A 19,698-nucleotide genomic window follows, 5' to 3' on the forward strand; every position below is an offset into this window, starting at 1 on the left:
TGCGGGAAGGGTTAAGTAACAGTTTTAAGACTGTATTGGGATAGAAGTTACAGGAACCGCTTAATTTTTTTCAGCATCAATTAAATCTGTCATTCATCAGCGTTAACACATAGAAAGTAATTTGTAACTTTCTTATATTTCATGCCAACAAATTAAATACATTTGCACTGTGCCAAATAGTACATATCAGCTGCTTCTTACATAATTCGCCTGTGATTTATTAGCTTCCCCATCTTGCCACCCAGCAGCAAATCACCTTTTAATTTATTATACTGTTTATTAAAAAATTTTTTTATATATATATAAAAAAGCAGCATTATCACCTTTCATAGTCAATTTGTGGACAAGCAGTTTATCAGACATTAAAATGAAACCACAGCTATTCTCACATATATAAGGAGACACTGAGATGCACATACATAATTGAACATATACAATTACACACACTTGTGTGTACACTCATGAATACATACTTGCACATCTGAATACTGTACATATACATAATTGTGCACATGCAAACATACATACATTTGCATTTCCAAACACTCATCTAACTCCATATGTAGTTTACACACAATAAAACACACACACACACACACACACACACACACACACACACACACACACACACACACACACACACACACACACACACACACACACACACACACACACACACACACACACACACACACACACACCATTATGAGCTACTATCTCCCTGCAGCTCCTACCTTAACTTGCTGATGAGTGGCAGCAGTCACAGAAAAGGCAATTCTGAACAAACTCTGTCTTGGTCCAGTTAGTGGATGTCAGCACTCTTCATGCCATGTGATCTTCTCTGGAGATGTCCTCAACCAGGGCCAGAAGGGGATGTCCCTGCAGTGACCTGCCCTTCTCCCACCCTGCCCCGAGGTCCTCTGCAGACCACCCGTTCCCCCCCTATCCAGGGATCGGCAGCACAGTGCGGAGAGGATCAGGAGAGCAGGATCCAGGAACTCAGCCTGACCTCTCTCTGCACTCAGCTGCAGCAGTGTATTCGCAGGGACCTCTCTGCACGCCCCGATTGGCAGCAGCATGTTATTTTCGGTTTCGCCCAGATCGGGGCGGGGAGAGGATTTCTCTGCACGTCACCCAGGGTGTGGGAGGTGACCTGAGGAAAGGAAACAGAGGGGGGCACTGGTGTCAACTGGGCTTGTGACCAGCCTAAGAGGCTAAAAGGGGGGTGTCCCAGAATTGCAGTCATTCACATGTGCGAATGTGTCAAGGATGACTTAAAAAACAGCAGTGATCCCGCCTGACCTCATATAATGCCAAATCCTCTGTACCCCTTTTGCAGCCAGATTCTAAATCGATTGGACATCTTTCCACAACGCATTGCAGCAAAGGGTTAAATAACGAGGCAAAGCGAAAGAAGAAAATCAAGCACAGTACATGTGTGTGCAACATGCGGAGTTAATTCAGTATAATGTGGGTTTAAATTCCTTACAATCCCCAATGATACAATAACAACATTTTGGGCTGTTACAAGTTGGCCATAGTACAGGCCAGTGATTCCCAACCTTTTTTGTTTGGAGGAACCCTTTAAGTATTTTGTAAAATTTCGGGGAACCCCTATCTGGATGACATGTTCGACAGGGGTAAATCACAAAATAGACGTGTAAAGCAGTAGGGGTAATAAATAATAATCAACTCATACTTTTGAATAAACACTGTGTATATATTTTGTAATGATTTTGCATGTCACATCACACACCCCCTCAAATCCCCCCTGCATCTCACATCACACCCCCCTGCATCTTACATCACCCCCCCGCATCTCACATCACTCCCCCCGCCCCGATCTCACATCACACACCCCCTCAAATCCCCCCTTGCATCTTACATCACACCCCCCTGCATCAGACATCACCCCCGCATCTCATAACCTCTCACATCCCCCCCTGCATCTCACATCACACCCCCTCACATCCCCCCCTGCATCTCACATCACACCCCCTCACATCCCCCCCTGCATCTCTCTCTTTCCTCCTCCTCCTCCTCCTCCTCCTCCTCCTCCTCCTCCTCCTCCTCCTCCTCCTCCTCCTCCTCCTCCTCCTCCTCCTCCTCCTCCTCCTCCTCCTCCTCCTCCTCCTCCTCCTCCTCCTCCTCCTCCTCCTCCTCCTCCTCCTCCTCCTCCTCCTCCTCCTCCTCCTCCTCCTCCTCCTCCTCCTCCTCCTCCTCCTCCTCCTCCTCCTCCTCCTCCTCCTCCTCCTCCTCCTCCTCCTCCTCCTCCTCCTCCTCCTCCTCCTCCTCCTCCTCCTCCTCCTCCTCCTCCTCCTCCTCCTCCTCCTCCTCCTCCTCCTCCTCCTCCTCCTCCTCCTCCTCCTCCTCCTCCTCCTCCTCCTCCTCCTCCTCCTCCTCCTCCTCCTCCTCCTCCTCCTCCTCCTCCTCCTCCTCCTCCTCCTCCTCCTCCTCCTCCTCCTCCTCCTTCTCCTCCTCCTTCTCCTCCTTCTCCTCCTCCTCCTCCTTCCCATATCTCAAAAGGAAAGTTTGCAGCAGCCGACCGATCACCCTCTCCTCTCCGCCTACCCGGCCATAGCTCACAAGCCAAGTTTTCCCTCTCCCATCCCATATGCCTACCTCAGGCAGCAGGAGCTCTATAGCAGCAGGCACAGGAAGTGCCCGGACTGCTAGAGCCCGCTCCTAGGAGGGAGCTGGGGGGAGCACGGGAGCCAGGGGCAGCAGTGAGGGCGGGCGGCCAGGCGGAACCCCTGGGACTGCTCCACGAAGCCCCAGGGTTCCGCGGAGCCCCGGTTGAGAATTACTGGTACAGGCAGTCCTCTCTGGAAGTAGCGTTGGATAGTGAAATCGTTGTAAAGTGAGTCCCATGTTAATCAGTGGCGGTGAGCATTGGATAATGCATTCAGGCGCCGAAAAACGGCCCATAGGGTTGCAGTGTAAAGCGCTGGATATGCCATTCGTTGTAAAGTGAAACATTGGATAGCGAGGACCGCCTGTATCTTAAGGCTGCGCTTATAATGCCTTGTGAAGGCAATGCGACGTTACTCCAAAACAAATGCATTGTCGCCATCGCAAGCGCTTATAGTAAGCACGTCGTGACGGGAGAAACCAAAAATTTGGTAGCCAGTCAAATTTGATTTTTCAGAGGCTGTCGCCATGTGACAGCCTCTGAACCAATCAATGGTCAGGTCGCCAGCGACATCGCTGCAACGCGAAATTCAACTTTCGCGGCTGGCGACGGGTGATGTCATCCGTCGCGGGCACTATATGCACGGCCTTAGACCTCGGGCATGGTCAGCGCGTAACTGAGGCGCGCTTGTACTTACCTGTGAGCCCCTACAGCCGCAATGAGAGTGGCTTTAGTAGGGGCGCGCACTTGCGGAAGCGTAGGTCTTAGCTAAATTTTACATTTCAGCGCTCGCCGGAGCGCAGGGCCGGTCACGTGAGCGGTTTGCCCAATGAGGGTGAACCAGGTCCGTGACGTCACTGGCTCGCCCGCCGACACGCCCCCGGACGGCACGCTGTCTAAGGCCAGGGAAAGCACCCGCTTTCCCTGAGCCTCAGCGCGCTTCCGCACGCCAGGAGGAACCCTGGCCGAGGCCTTAGACATGCTGCTGTATTTCAAGCTGCACTGCCAGATTCAAACACCTGAAGTTAACACTATGGGATCAATAAGCAGAGCAATTCTGGGGCAAAAAAACTACCCAAAATCAACAGGATATTTTTCTTTGATACCACTGGTGCATTTGTTACGTATGTACTGTGTGTGAAGATGTACTTCATTAGATGGGTGCAAATAAATGTCACAAATTTCAATATATATCAAATAGTCCATGGTCCAGTTCTTTTCTCAATTTATTCAGAGAGAAATAGAACACATCTTTTACAGCATAATTTCCGTCAAGAACGCAAGAAGAGGTCCTGTTTGACAGATATCTCATTGGTAGAAGAAAACAGGAACAACCCCACTATTGCACTCAAACACCTCTATGAATACAGTAGCAATAGGACTGGTTGAAGGCAGAGACAAGCAGAGTAACCCTAAGTACCGACGAAGGATGCATTAGTTTTGGAATGGATAAGGACAAAGGTCAAATATACTGAAGACCAAGCTAATTAGTCCTCCAGAGATCAGCAGATATGGAGATATGAAAAACGTTTAAAAACCATTTAATTCAAGGTAATTTAAAAGAATGGGGGGACATAATTGCAACACAAAACGGCATACAAATTCATTTCAGTCAGTTACATCAGGGTTTCAGTCATATAGAATTTAGTTATAGAGTGGAGAATCCTTAGCTTAGTTGTTCTTAGTTTGGTGATGTTAAATGATTCTGAATTCTATACATCCAAATACAATTTTTATAAATTTCCTTAAACAATGTTTTTCTCACTGTCAGCCCAATGTTTCTAGCCAATCAATAACATTAGAACACTGTTTCTTAATTTAGCAATATTTACTTTGATTTACAAAACCCTCTTTGTTTTGTCACCAAGTAATTACTGTATAGGATTAACTGTGTTCCTAATCTAATCTAATCTAAGCCATAAATGAGAAAGGCCAGTACTAGAACAGCGTAATTACAACTGTAGGGTATAGTAATATGCAAGGTAGGTGTTGCCCACTTGATACGCTGGGAATGCTGGCCCTGGGTGACAGACAGGCAGTGTAAGGCAGGCAGACAGACACCAATGCTGTACAGATGCCGTGCGGTATGCTGTAGTAACCCCCAGGGGACCGGCTACTGTAAACAATGTAGTCCACTGAATAAGGATGGGTGTACTATCGCTGCAGGGTAAGTGTACCGCCTGAGTGAATCCCTGTGCCGATAGAAAAACAGCCTGTGGTGCCCTACAGTAACTTGCCGGAGCACTCCTGTGCCTAGCCGCAAGGGAATACAATGACGTTGAAACACTCAATTGCACTATCGCAGGCGCCGGCAACAGTGTTGCGAGCCTGTTCCTAGTAGGAGGTATGGGAACCCTGCGCGTGCACCCGTGGTCACTACTAGGAACAGGCTCGCAACACTTTTGCCGGCGCCTGCGATCGTGCAATTGTCTTGCCCTTATAGTTTCGTTTGACGGTTTAAGGGCGCATTTAGGGCTTAGTACATTCACTATTGCTGACTATTACATGCATCCTTATTCTTACCGAGCCCGGACCCGCAATACAATCAGTAGACTGAGCTACTTGATACATCAGCATTTTGAGCATGGTCTTAGATCATCGTGTGGTACCAAATCTCACCATATACCAAGTTACCCTGGACCTGATAAGCAAGGGGTCCCATGTTTTATGAAAGGTTTCGCTTGTGTGTCTTAGGAATGTCGTTAACCTTTCCATCTCCATTACCTCATCTTCTCTACTCTCAACCATCCTCTAGGATGGAGTAAATTGATTTTGCATCTGGCTGCAATAGAATGCTGAGCAGCCGTGAGAATATGAGATATTAGTTTTTTTTTTATACAGTTAATGTTCTCTAATGGCTTACCCAGGATGATAATTACTGGGTCTAGTGGGACTTCTGTCCAGTGTCTCTTGACTACTGTATGTTTTGGACCATAGACCAGTATCTCTGTACTTTAGGACCACCATATATGTTTTAGGTCACCGATCTGTCCACATTTTCTCCAAAAAAGGGAGTTAACTACAATCGGTACAATATTTTGCAGATTTTCTTTGGTGTTGGCAAAAATTGACGATTTAGATCCTGCTTCCCAGATGTCCTCGTAGTCCTCTCTAGGAATTTCTACCTTAGATCGGCCTCCCATCTCCTCATGTATAAATCCTCATGCTGGGCCTCCCCCTCTTCCAGCTCATTATATATTGCTGTTATTAAACCTTTCTGGAAGTTCCCGTCTCTGCAAATCCTTTCAAAAACTGTTGAGGTATCGAAGGTCCGAGAGGACTGTAACTTGGACATAAAGTGTCTCACCTGTATATACCTGAATCTTTATGAAGATGGTAGTAAACATTTTGAGCACAGTTCTTCAAAGTTTAGAATTTTACCTTTACTTGTTAAGTCTCAGAGATCTAAGATCCCTCTTTGTCTCCAAAGATCAAAGGGTTTTGTGCCTACACCAGGCTCAAATTTGGGGTTATCTAGGGTGGGTACGAGTTTTGAATCGGAGTTTGTCAATTGAAATTTAGGCTTCGCTAGATTCCATATTCCAATCGTATGGAGGAAAACACCAAAGTTTGTCCTTTGGGTTTTATGTTTCTATGCCCCCTTACCCAACCAGTGTCAAGGGCAAGGAAACAGGTTCGGCTATTGTGGACACTATGTCTTCCCAACAATGAGAGCCTCGAGGGGCATGCCAGTATTTTATTTGTTTTAACTGACAGGCTAAATAATATTTTTTAATGTCTGGGACCACTAATCCCCATTTGTTTTTGCTTTAAATTTATATATTTAAAAAATATATATCTGGTAATTGCTAACCCTGTTGTCCGTTTTTTACCATCTTCCGAAGATGTGTAAAGATTTGCGGAAACCCCCAGGTTGACCAATAGTGGCCGGTACAGATTCGCTATTTTAGCACCTTCAATTTGATGTGGTTTACCTTAGCTAGATTTGACATCTGGGTATTTTATTGCGGTTGCGAAGATAGCCACATTCGTATGGTAATGCGGCGGTGCTTCCGACACAGGTGCCATGGTCATAAGTTACACTGTTGCGCTGGCATGAGGTCGGGGCGGCCGCGCCAGAAGTGCTTTAGGGAGATGAAGAGTCTCCATTTTCATTATTTATGCATGACAGATTAAGATATGTTTTAGTTTCCTCTTAAAAAAAGGTATGTGGTTTGGCAAAATCATTTCCGGGTTTTCATGTTACGGCTCGGGATTTTGCTCTTGCTCGCCCTGTGGCTGGATGGCAGCTTCCTTTTAAAGGACAGCTCTGTGAGCAGGAAGTTGCTGTGCAAAGTTCCAGTTTCCTACCGAGTTCATGCAATGCGTTTGTGCCTATTGTCTTTCACGTTACCAGATCCGGCTCACATACCTCGCCTATCCTCATCTTCAGCCCACCCCGACCACTGCAAGTATCTCGACTATCCTTGATATTTATTTCCCTATTTATTGTTAGCCCAATGGGAAAAGCGCAGGGGTTGACTTTCTGTTTTTTCCCATATGTATGGCCAATCTTTTCACCAGCAGCATGCTCCTTAAACGGAGCAGCGCAGTATATATATTTGTTTTACATTTTCTGTTGGGCTGAATTAAATCCCTAGCAGCACGCTCCTAGAGGGCACCCCTATTAAGGTGTGAAAAATATATTTAGACAATTCACCTGTAACTGCTTTTTGTGCAGCTTGTGTGCGGTTAGTTCCTCCTTGAAAGGTATATAATCTCCCAGTAAGGTCCCTGTAAATTCACTTTTCACTTTACTTGCTTACATGTAAGTATCTTCACTGGTATATACCAGTTTTTAACGGCACTAAGTTACATAAGCTTATACTTCGTTTATTAACCCCTTCCGGGTATATTTCACAGAACATTTGTATGCATTTAGCATAGGGACCTGCTACTGAGACTTACCTTGATGTTGGTTAGCAGGCTTGGCATTACTTGGTCAAAGGATGTAACCAAAAGTCTCCTTTGTCTGACAGACTTCGGTTTCACTATGTATATTTATTTCCACATTTATTGTTAGCCCAATGGGAGAAGTGCAGGGATTCACTTTCTGTTTATCCTTGACTTCAGCCTGCCTTGACCTTTGCATCCACACTTACTTCGCAACTCTGCTGCCAGCTCTGATCTTCGGCCTACTACGCACTACTCTATCAGGACTCTGTCCCTTGGCACAGATTGGGTTTTCACCTTCCTACCTCAGCCCTGCGGGTCTGCATCTGCTTGAGACGAGCATTGTTACAAAAGGGTTTGTAAGAGACATGTGCAAAGGTACAAACGGGGAGATATATTTGGGGAAAATAAACCATGGCTTTTATTCAGCCCGTAGCTTTAATCTAAATGTAACACAAACTCATACATATACATGACTCAGAAACTACTTGCCAAACGATTTCCTAGATGCTTTCTGGTATACAATTTAAAGACCCTATTTATCAATTAATTTGATTTCAATTGTAAAGTGTGTGTGTGTGTATATATCTTGTAGCAGCAGCAGCCGGCACACACAAATACTGTTTTAAATCCAGATGCAAGTCCCATAGAGAATAATAAAAATAATTACCAGATATTAGTCCAGCAAGGAGAGACAGCACACAAGGAGTAAGCTTTCAAAGTGATGTATTGAAGAGATGAACTCTCAAAGACCAATGTTTCGGTTCCTCAAACAGAATCGTCCGCGATAATGGGTTACACGGCCGCCGGAGGGGGAGTGTGTCTGTGTGAGTGAGGCGCCGGCAGCAGGAGATGAGTGGGTGGGATACAGGGATTATTGGTCTGTCTGAGCCCGAAGGACTACAGCTCCCATGATTCCGTGCAGCAGGTTCCCAGGCGTGCTTTTTGCAGGTTGCTCCTAGGCTGCTTATGAGAAAGTATAACAAAACACGTTAACTCTAGGATAACGAAAAGAACCCAGTTGGCTGCACTCAAAGTAATTCTAATAGCTAAAATAGCCTGGGATACCAATTGTCCCACTAAGTGGAGTGAAGTCACGCCTACCTAACGACACTCCTACCCCCGATGAAGTATGTGATACATACGAAACGTGCGTAGGGTTGATGACGTCACGACGCTGGCATCTCTGAGGGTGTTGGATCGTGAGACACATGCAGTGTATACGCGTGGCTGGTAACGTAGTATCACATATTGGGACACACTTGGTTATAAGATTTGTCCTACTCTGTTACAGACTGTTTTTTCTGTTTTTCATGCCCAAGAGGGTAATTTACTAAAAGCCTTGGTTATTAGGACATTTCCGGTACAGCTACTAAGTGTGATAGTGTAATCCTATCTATGTTGACTCTAACACACATGTTTATTATTGAAGTAAGAGTGATTATTCTGGTCACCAATTGGTGTGATTACAGGTATAATTGTTTAGTAACTGTGTAGTCAGGTTTCAACTATTTCTTCTGTGTGGCCACACTGCACATACCCAGATGGATATGTATACATGTGAACTTGAATATACTTAGCACCAATGCTGGATTGACTTTACATTGGGTTTTGAATGTCACTTGATGCTTCATATACTGTGTGCCAATTAGGTAATTATACCAATATTGGATATTCTTTATTACGTACCACCCACTGCATCTATATTAAAAGTGTATGTTGAATTACAATTGGTATCCATTTAGGAATACCGTGATACTATGTTCACTATTTGAGCTCTATCTCAATAGTTGATTTACACTTGTCAGGACTCACTATTAAACACCCCATAGGGGATTTTAGTAATTTGTTTGTTTTGTAAATTTTAAGTCGTCGTGGTTGTAATAATAAATATTTTTTATTTTCTTGATATATTGGTTTTGTGAGCTCTGACTCACTTTAGTGTGTCGTTAGGTAGGAGTGACTTCACTCCACTTAGTGGGACAATTGGTATCCCAGGCTATTTTAGCTATTATAATTACTTTGCGTGCAGCCAACTGGGTTCTTTTCGTTATCCTAGAGTTAACGTGTTGTGTTATATATATCTTTAACCCTTTGCACCTCAGTCTATAATTCACATGGTATTAGGTTGAGCGTTGAGTTACCTCTTTAGTTGATTTCATGCTTATGAGAAAGGCAAGCAGAAAATAAATAGCAGCAGGAAAATAGTGGCAGTGAATCCCAGCACTGCACAAATTATGTATAAAACAGGCGAGTGCTGAAATCATGGCTGTGGTGGTTAATAATGACACTTGGAGGTACATATTTTCTATATTGTTCAAGCACAGAGGTTAAGCCCACATGTTTAGGGGGGTTGCAACAAGAGATCGTTAGGGGTGTCATTAAATGTGCATACAATTTTGTGCTCACATTATGTGAATTGAATAATTGCCATTGTATCTTGAATGTAATGATGCCCAGTAAGAGGTGTGTGTGTCTGTCTCCATTAGTAATAAAGCTTTGAACATTTGTAATTTTTTTTTTAAATGCAGCTTGGCTATTTGAAAACGGGAGCCACGCTCACACTGCATTATGAGCGGATCCGCGTTGTAGCAGATAGCGCTATAACAGGGTTGAGCTGTATATATATTTATTCAAAGATGAGTATGCACGCATACACAAGACTTTCATTTAATGTCCCTTATTGTCAACAGAGGGTATGATTTCTCTAATTTAGTGTTTGTGTAGACCAATGGCTTATTGTGTACCTATGCAGTGCTGGAGCAAATGTTAGTCTTATTAATTCGAATAAAGTGGAGCTCTTCTACACCAAAGTGTAGACTAGGGGCTTTATTCAGGTTTAGGACAGTGTTTCTCAACCCTCTTCAGGACAACCCAGAATTACCGTGTTTTAGGGATAACAAGCTAAACACCCACTCACATACATGGCAGGCTTTTATTGTGTACATATTTCTCTTATTCAGTGTGAGTATAGAGCAAGTTGCTTATTGATTAAAGTCTTTAAAAACATTTTTATTAGACTGTTCTTAAAACAACTTGCTACGTCATACAAAAATATTACTCCATTTATTTTCTTTCAATCTATCTGTAGCATACATCATCTCCCATAGACATTATAATAAAATAAAGCACATTATGAATTGAAAGATTTTGGGAAAAATAATAAATACTAACAGATCCATAAACATGTGCATTTTACATGTAAGGGGTTTAGTCCAAAACACCTTTGAGAATAGTACAGAATCTATTAAATCAATCCGTAAACACTCCTTTTGCAACGCGAAACCCGTAGGATTGCTTGTACCTCTGTTTTTATCATTGGTAAATAAATACATATTTTTCATTTGGAGTCCACCTCACTGTTTGGTTGTGTACCATTTTTCGCCTTTTCAATTTTTTTTATATTAAAGCAATGACCTGTTCTGAACAAGTTAGACTATTTTCAGTTAGCAAACACTGCACTTTTTACACTCCTACACAAAAGACATCTCATGTGGACGTTAGCATTAGGAAAGGAAATAATCTCTCTAGGGAGCATCAAGTGGACAGCCAAAAGTTTCTATTTTTTTTTTTACACTTTGTTTTCTTTTGAAGATTCTACTTACAAATCTGAATAATTACGCAGCTAAATCCCTAATTATATGGAAAAAATAGCCCATTTAGTCTTTCACCAAACAATTACAAGCTGGTATCACTGAAGGCCTGCAGTATACAAAGAAAGGTAAAAGTGACTTTATATAGCATACAAACGTTTATTGAAAGGTGACATTAACAAAATTAAGTGTTATTCAAAATAAGAGAATTGTTCCTATTAAATAAACTATTGGTAGTAGCCAAAAAGATTAAATATAGGTAGAGGGTAATCGGTCACCTTAAAAAAAAAATGGTTTTAATACAGTACACAACACAAGTGCCGATTAAAAAAACTTTAATCCTACGATCAAAGCATCAAGCAAATTACCACTTGACAAAAAAAAAAAAAAAAAAGACACTAAAAAAATGGGCAACCGGTATTTACATGATTTGCAAGTACAGATACATTATTCCATTCCAAGCATTACTTGTAGTGCTACTGTTACTAAAGGTGATCAGTCAATTCATGGGGCGTATGATACTTTAAATGAAGTCTCTCAATCTACGGCACCTTTGCAAATTACATGACACGTAACAGGATTAAATACATTTTAACACACCAAACAGTTGTACAATGCTCCTTGCGTTGCTCTGCAGTATTCCACTATTTCAATGTTAGTTTATCACAAAAAAATTAATTACACGCACTGAGACATTTAAGCCATTCTGGGCATAAACACTGGTCACACTATCTATACAAATCAACAGAAAATGCAGATGCTGAATTACATCCCTCATAAGGCATTTTATTTAGACAAACATTGATCTCCTCTATGCCTCCAAACTAAATTAAACAAACAAGACAGAATTCTTCTTGTGCTTGATTTTTGTTTTCTTCTTATGCGTAATCTGGTAATCTGAATGCTATACCGTTATCAAATTGTATTAACACAAGCTCCCCACCAGAACCGGTGTTTGAGCTGTGGAAGAAGACAGGGAATTTGGGTGAACTCATGGTGTGGGCAATTTATCTTGACCCCATCATAAAGGATTCACATACGTTAAAGGTAGTTTGTGGGTCCAGGATCCATGAAATACCTTTTTATCATATGATAAAAGTAGACTGTGGGGATTTTTTTGTGTGTGTTACAAATGGAGGCGCCAACCTCATGGAATGCTATTTTACAATATCGCAATTACTGCCCCTTTAAATCATAACACTGTCCAAATAGTATTAAAACTACTGTTGACATTTTCCAAACCACCTATACAAATATACAGAACCTATATGACAGAGGTGGCATATAAAGACAAATGCAGAACACTATGATCATCAAGGGATCAGCAATTTGTTTGGATAACAAGCCAACTCCCTGCCCTGCGATAGATGCACATGTAACACAATGCAGGCTAAATCCCATGGAGCAACAGTATTATGGACTTATGAAGACAATTCACTTATTTGTACATTTACATTTTTCCACCAAGCTGAACATTTACCTTTTTAGATTACTGGTGGTAAGTGCACTTCTTATAGTTCAAATTAAAATCGATTGACAACGGTAGGGCTCTGGGGAAAAAAAAGTCTAGTTTGTTCCCAAGAGGTAAAATACAATAAATAATGTATTTACATTTTACCCATTGACAGAAGGGGGCACACAAATATGTTTTTCTGCATATACAGGTTTACTTAAAGTAGGAATATTGTTAATACGTGTACTTCACATCTGGCACTTCCATACTAGAGCAGGGGTGGCCAACTCCAGTCCTCAAGAGCTACAAACAGGTCAGGGTTTCAGGATATCCCTGCTTCAGCACAGGTGGCTCAATCTGTGGCTCAAAGACTATATCTAGAAAATCTGACCTGTTGGTGACCCTTGAGGACTGGAGTTGACTACCTCTGCACTAGAGGTACCATGATTAAAGACTAGTTTTACCAGTATATACACCTAGAAAAATACAGTAAATAAATAAACCCTCTACCTCAGATAACATTAAAAGCCTGGCATTGGTAATTACCTCTTTAGGAGCACTGTAGTTTATCCATGATCTACAAATCTGTAAAATAAACATTATACCTTTTATCCTTTCCGCCAACAATGAAACATACCAGAAAAATCATGTATGAATTTTCATTTGCCTAACTTTGCTTTTTCTAAAGAGAGGAATAAAAAACAAGTATTGACAATGGCAGATGACAGAATACATTCAACTAGTTTAATTACTGTGGCTTATAATGTCTACAACATTTTGTTACTAAATCATATAGGTGCCACCTAAGACTGAAAATTAAGGCCTGGGTTCGATAACACTGGTTAAGGACAAGTGCTTTTATTAGCTTAATGAAACTCTACATAAATACAAACCACTTAACTAAAGAACCATCACAATTTAATTTTACATTTACTAGGGATTTATTAAGTCTTGATACGGTCATTGCAATAAGTGCTTAAATATAATGAAGTTCGATCACAAATATAGCAAATGGATTTTGTTTAAAAAAAAAAAAAACTTTGGTGTACAGAACATTTATTTTTTTGACAGATTTGTATATATAAAAGAGGGATACATTACATTTATGTACGGTATTAATTTAGTGTATGGTACAGAAAAACATTTTAAGAATAATGTCTAAGTTTGATGACCTTGATTGCAGGTGGCTTGTCAGGATCTTAAAATGTTGCCTTGCAATTAACTCTCGCATCTCCCACTAGAATTTAAGAAAGTCACTTGCTTAATTCTGGGAATTTCTTTAGTTCTGTTCTTCAATGCATCGTGGGTTGTGGTTCAGACAGGATACCGATAAGTGATGGTGGCTGTTGACCTGTGGTTGTGGTTATGATTGGCCTTGGGTTTAGACGAGGAGGCATGGAGCTAGCTGGGCGGATGAGTGGTGGTGGGGGCTGGTTGAGAGTGGGCCTCGGCTGAACGAATCGAGCCTGTTGCTGAAGTGGAGGGGGTTGGCGGTGGAGCGCTGGAGCAGCTGGAAGTGTTGGACGAATAAGCGGTGGAGGCTGATATAGCGATGTTACCGGAGTTGCCGGTGCTGGAGCAGAGGACTGTGTTGGAGGTGACGGGCCTGTGGGAGGAGCTGTCTGATTGGTCTGTGTCTAAAAAAATTTAAAAAAATAGGAAAAGTAATTTTTAGACTATAAAATCACAATTTCTTACAAATGTATAAACAGAAAATATTTTTATGTATATTATTAAAATAAGTCAATACTACAATGTGCTTTTATTGAGTAAATAGTTCTCATGACAGGCCTTTATCAAATGAACAGCTACATTTTACAAACATTTACACTACATTCAAGCCAAAATAAATACCAGATTAGACGTCTATACTGTTGAATACCTGTTTATCTACCAAATTAGTAGTCATTTAGTAATAACTAAAAAAAAAAAAAGAAAAAAAAAGTAACTTCTCAACTCAAGGCTGCTAATACACAAACACACCTCATCTTCTTCATCAGTGCTTTTTCCTGATGGCACATGAGAAGTGTTTTTTGTGTCATCCCCTAAAGTAGAAGCATCACCATTAGAGGCCTGGGTTCCTTGTTCTGCTTCCCATTCCTGCAATACCTCCTCTAAGTTAAACCGACGCCTGTAGTTTACAAAGAAGTTCTTCACTTGACCAACAGTCTTGTTGCCAATTACATCTGCAATAGCTTGAAAATCTTTACCATATTTGCGGACACCTGGAAGGCAAAGTACAATATTCACCAAAGACGATATACTCAATAGGTTCTGTGTATGTAAACATACACGGTTTACTTTTGTCTCTACAATTTCAAAGCCTAAATGAACTTTGTAATGGCATCACATCTTTAGTGAAGTGTCATTATCCTTAGGTTAGTATGAAGTGAAATCTTCAGAAAAGGGGAAGTAAAAAAAAATGTAGAATGCATCACTCATGTACATATTGGGATGGATTGTGTACCTTACACATTTTTTATTATTTAGCATGCTAGACAATGTATACCAACTGTGTAGAAATTGTAGAAAGAGTTATAGATTTATTGTAGTCTTGCCACAGAGGTGGTGCTTTTCTGAAAGCAGGCACAACTGTAGAAACACATGACCTCTATATCAACAATGTAGAAATGAATATATGATGTCTGACTTAAAGTACATTTACTAAAAACATGCCCAAATCAAGCCATAGGAAAAACTATGCATTAATACCCTGAATCTAAAGTGATGAAAAGCCAAAGGTTTCCCTATCTCCCAGACAAGCAAATTACTTCTGGAAATGCAGTTTAAAATGGCTCTTTAGTAATCACTGAAAGACATGCAGACCTCCCAATAATCTAATGTTACAGCACTGAGAGCAGATAGGGGACATTATAGGAAACCCAATTCATAAAATGAAAAGTCAGGGTTGTCTGAATGGCAACTGAACAGCTGAAATATAATTATATAAATGGACAGATCTTGCCATGCAGCTCTCAGCTGGTAAGCAGCCGTTCTAATTTGATTGTAATAATAAAACAAACAAACTACTGAGTTTTATGAGAGTTCAAACAAATTAGAGTTGCATAAATCTAACGTTACAGCTTTTCACTTAGTCACGGGGATAGGACGTGCCATTGTGTGTATTTCATACCACAGCCAAAACGGTTTTATTTTTATTTTAATGCAACAGCAAAGTTTGTGGTATAAAAGATTTTCAAAAATAAATTGGAACATAAAAGGAGTGTAATCTAACTAGCTTCTAAACTTAATAGAACAGTTTATATCTATTAGTAACAGGTTCCCAGCACCTCGTTACCACATTACAGCTCTTATTTTAACCAGCAAATATAAGACTGATTACAATGATATAAAAAGATCTCATGACAAGTTTAATGGGATGCCAGCAAACAGTAATGCATGTTATTCCCTGCTTTTGGGACTGTCTGGTAAGCATTGCAGAGTATCAATGAAAATATCCTCTTACATTGTTTCGCACTACCATTTAATCCTCTTTCTACAACTGTATGCAACAGATGCTGTTTATCCAAGAGAATTATATGTACTTCATTACGTCCATTAAAATAGAGGCTACTTGGTGAATACATCAAGAGATGTCACAAACTGCCAATTGCAACTCAAATTTAAATCTAATTTTACTGAAAAATGGCAAAGCCAATAAAGCTATTGGTTTCATTTCAACACAACAAATAATGTTTCATATAGGTTGTGTGCAATAATCAGCCTCATTTCAGATGCCATACAAAGTATACAAACATTCTGACAACTGTGAGTGAAGAAACATCAGTGGATGTGAAGAAACCAAGAATAGTTCAGAATTACCGAAGGGAGGGGGGAGAATACACCTTGTACTCTGAGCTTTGCTGAGCTTGTAACTGCTACTATGTGTCTAATAATTATGCTATACTGTGGAGGGTTGTCATTTTTTGTTTTATGCACCATAGCTTATTTAATGTGTAATTATTGCATGCAGTCAATAAATCTTTGCTTTTCTTAGATATATATCATGCATGTATTCTACAACCTAACAAAACGATCTTAAAGATATAAATGTAGGTCAGGGAAAAACATATGCAGAAGGTTATTACATAGTTATCAAGAAATATATTAACAAGAAAAAAAAAAACAAAAAAAAAACATGATGTACATGTTTACGACCACTTCAATGTTCTGTGGTTTTTCTTTTTTTGTACCTGCTACATTGGACTAGCACTTTAAGTTGAAACTTAGAAATTAACATTTGGAGTTCAAAAGAATCCAAATAGTTTGAAAACTTGCTTCTGATGAAAGTAGAGACATCTCATTGTAAGATCTTTTAGTCCGTTCTTCACACTAGAAGAACCACATAAACAAAAGATTCCCAACAAGACATAAATTGATTGAAAACAAGAACAGGCTACAACAGGGGTGCCCAACTACAATCCCTAACACCCCCCAGATCTCAGCTTCACAGACATGTGGCTTAAACAGTGGCTCAGTCATGAGAACTGGAGTTAAGCACCCCTCGTATACAGTACAGTATGTGCTCAAAGCAGCAGCAGAAATAATAAGAGAATTACTCATCCTTACCAGCAATTCACTCTTCACACGGGCCAAAATGCCAAGAGGACGGCTTTAGGAAGCATCCCAATGATAGATTAGAACATTAGAGACCGGATACCAGCAGTGTGCCAAGGAAGCACAATCCTACTGCAGCGATATCTCTGTCATTAACAATCATGCCATCCATATATCTACCTACAGTACTCGGAGACTAATTAAAAAGCCAATAAAAAAAGACACACAAATAATACGTGCTCTCTGGCAAGAAGATATTTACAAATTCCAGACTTGCATTAGATTTATATATTTATTTATTTTTACATGATCTTGACATGTTAAACATTTTGCAATCTGAAAATGCACAAGACAATTAAATTGTTAATGCGTCAAAGAAAAAGAATGACAGTTTTTTTAAGGATGAATTTAAAGACCAGGACTATATTTACTAAATCGTGCTATTCCACAAGAAACCCTCTGGCGCCGCTTAGTGGCCATGGGCCTAACGTAAAATCACTCATTTATGTAGAAAACTTTGACATGTCATGTTGTGATTCTAAAACAAATGAAGGTGGGAAGTTATTTGTGGGGAGGGGGGGAGAAAGAGCAGCGAAAGGCCTTTTCTCCAGTAAAGAATGGAAGGACAAACTACCCTCAAATATAATGTTAAATAAACACAATATTATCTCAACAAGCAATGTCTCAATTACTCTGCAGAAACACTTTGGGGTCTATGCACCAAAGCAAAGATAGCCAGTTCTTCTAATTGCTGCATCAAAAGAAAGAAACGTATAACCATGTTTCTTTTATACAGAAGGGCCCCGCTCATACGGCGGGTTCCGTTTCAGGCCGCCGCCGTAAAGTGGAAATCGCCGTAAAGCGGGGCCCTGCTGTACTCTATTGTACCTTTTAAAAACAGAGATGCAGAGCTGTAAACCGGCTGTTTCGCTGACAAATCGCATTTGACAAGGAGTTGCTCACACGCTAAAACTGTTGCTTAGTGACAACCGGATACACAGCTGCTGAGTGCGTCATGCCACACATCGCCGGAAAAACTGAACAAGCGCCGAACCTAATGAATATGGGTGTACATTGGGAAACGCTGTATGAGCGGAACGCCGTAAAGCGGAGCGCTGTAAAGCGGGGCCCTGCTGTACTTCATGCCCATTGTTATACAGCGAGCATTATGCCACGTCAATAAGTTGTGCTAATTGAACAATACATAAACTACATAGAAACATTACATCATTTAGATTAATCTGGTGCCGATAAAGCTACCACCGCAGCGACACACATGCACCCAGGAGAAGCAGACCTACATTGCTTTAAAAAGTACATGACCCAAACCGAAGACAAAAAGATAGGACAGTTACAGGAAGTCCTAGTTATTAATGACAGACCTAAAACTCCAGCTATAAATATAATGCACACACATTACTCAAACTATGATTGATTGGTTAAAAATGAGGCGGTGTACTTCACAACATACAGGGAGGTGATCATACTGAAACGCCTAAGATAACTACTGTCATTCAAATGGAATTGAAACTGCAAAGGGACATACACAAATATCAGCACCATAGAGAACCAGTGGCAGTTGCATGATTAAGGGATTAAATCACAGCATTGGCAACCTCTCTACATGATTATGACATCTTGCTTTGCTGTGTTCAATAATCCTGCATTTCTATGGGAAATGTCATGATGATTTGCAGCGGGTCTAGCAACACTGAAATCATGGTGACAACTATAATACAGATGTAGAAAGTAAGGATCACCGCACTCCTTAATTAAAATAAAACATATAGTATTCTTTGAGTATATGAAAAAAGTCATATTCAATGCAAAAATATCAAAACAAGTAGTCGCCACAGATAAACGGAATAGTTTAACATGATCAAACGACTAGCGCCTCGGGCTACCTACAGTAACTAGGTAGCCACAGTGCTAGTTCTTTGATCATGTTAAACTATCCAATGTACAGGTGCGCCGACGAGTGTTCTAAAACTTGCCTTGGAAAATCTGGGGCTATCACCAACAAGATCCAGGCACATGCTGGGTACATGCTGCAACATTTCAGTGACATTTCTGCAGACTAATGGCCCATAGGATTAACACAGCAGGGGTCCCTGGTAGTCCCATTCAGTTTGAATGGGACTGCCAGGGACCCCCGCTGTTAATCCGATAGGGGCCATTAGTCTGTCTGCATAAATGTCACTGAAATGTTGCAGCGTGTACCCAGATCTTGTTGGCGATTGCCCGAGATTTGTTTTAGAAAACTCGTCGGGACTACAGTATCTGTGGCGACTTCTTGTTTTGATATTTTTGCATTGGATATTATGACATTTTAGATATACTCAAATAAAGACTTTATTATTAATAATAAGGTGTACGGTTTGCCTAACTTTCTATGCCATATTACTTTGACTGCGGAGGTGATGAGCAGCTCATCTACATGCACGCTATAACCTTTTTCTTCTCTCGTGTGTTGATGCAGTGAGTGCCCTTTCCATTTTTCTATTTTCTCTATGGAAACTAGAATGCTGACCCCCAAAAAAAAAAATGTCCAATCTAAACCTTGGGATGTG

The 19,698-nt window shown here is 40.9% G+C and overlaps 2 protein-coding genes across 5 annotated transcripts in view; both read right to left on the bottom strand.

Moving 5' to 3' along the window:
• TRAF5 (TNF receptor associated factor 5) overlaps positions 1-1,165 on the bottom strand; it is a 56,651-nt gene extending 55,486 nt beyond the window's left edge. Inside the window, exon 1 of the mRNA XM_075595699.1 lies at positions 735-1,165. The gene's annotated coding sequence lies outside the window, so the exon portion shown is untranslated. The remainder of the gene's footprint in view (positions 1-734) is intronic.
• A 9,251-nt stretch (positions 1,166-10,416) lies between these two features.
• RCOR3 (REST corepressor 3) overlaps positions 10,417-19,698 on the bottom strand; it is a 61,070-nt gene continuing 51,788 nt past the window's right edge. Inside the window, exons 11-12 of one of the 4 annotated variants that reach the window (XM_075595701.1) lie at positions 14,555-14,796; positions 10,417-14,208 (exon numbers count right to left, since the gene is read on the bottom strand). In XM_075595701.1, coding sequence (XP_075451816.1) covers positions 13,864-14,208; positions 14,555-14,796 — 587 coding nt within the window. In that variant the 3' untranslated portion in view covers positions 10,417-13,863. The remainder of the gene's footprint in view (positions 14,209-14,554; positions 14,797-19,698) is intronic. The other 3 variants (XM_075595702.1, XM_075595703.1, XM_075595704.1) reach the window with 3 other exon arrangements.

The sequence above is a fragment of the Ascaphus truei genome, chromosome 4 (genome assembly GCF_040206685.1).
Source record: "Ascaphus truei isolate aAscTru1 chromosome 4, aAscTru1.hap1, whole genome shotgun sequence".
Classification (NCBI taxonomy): Eukaryota; Metazoa; Chordata; class Amphibia; order Anura; family Ascaphidae; genus Ascaphus; species Ascaphus truei.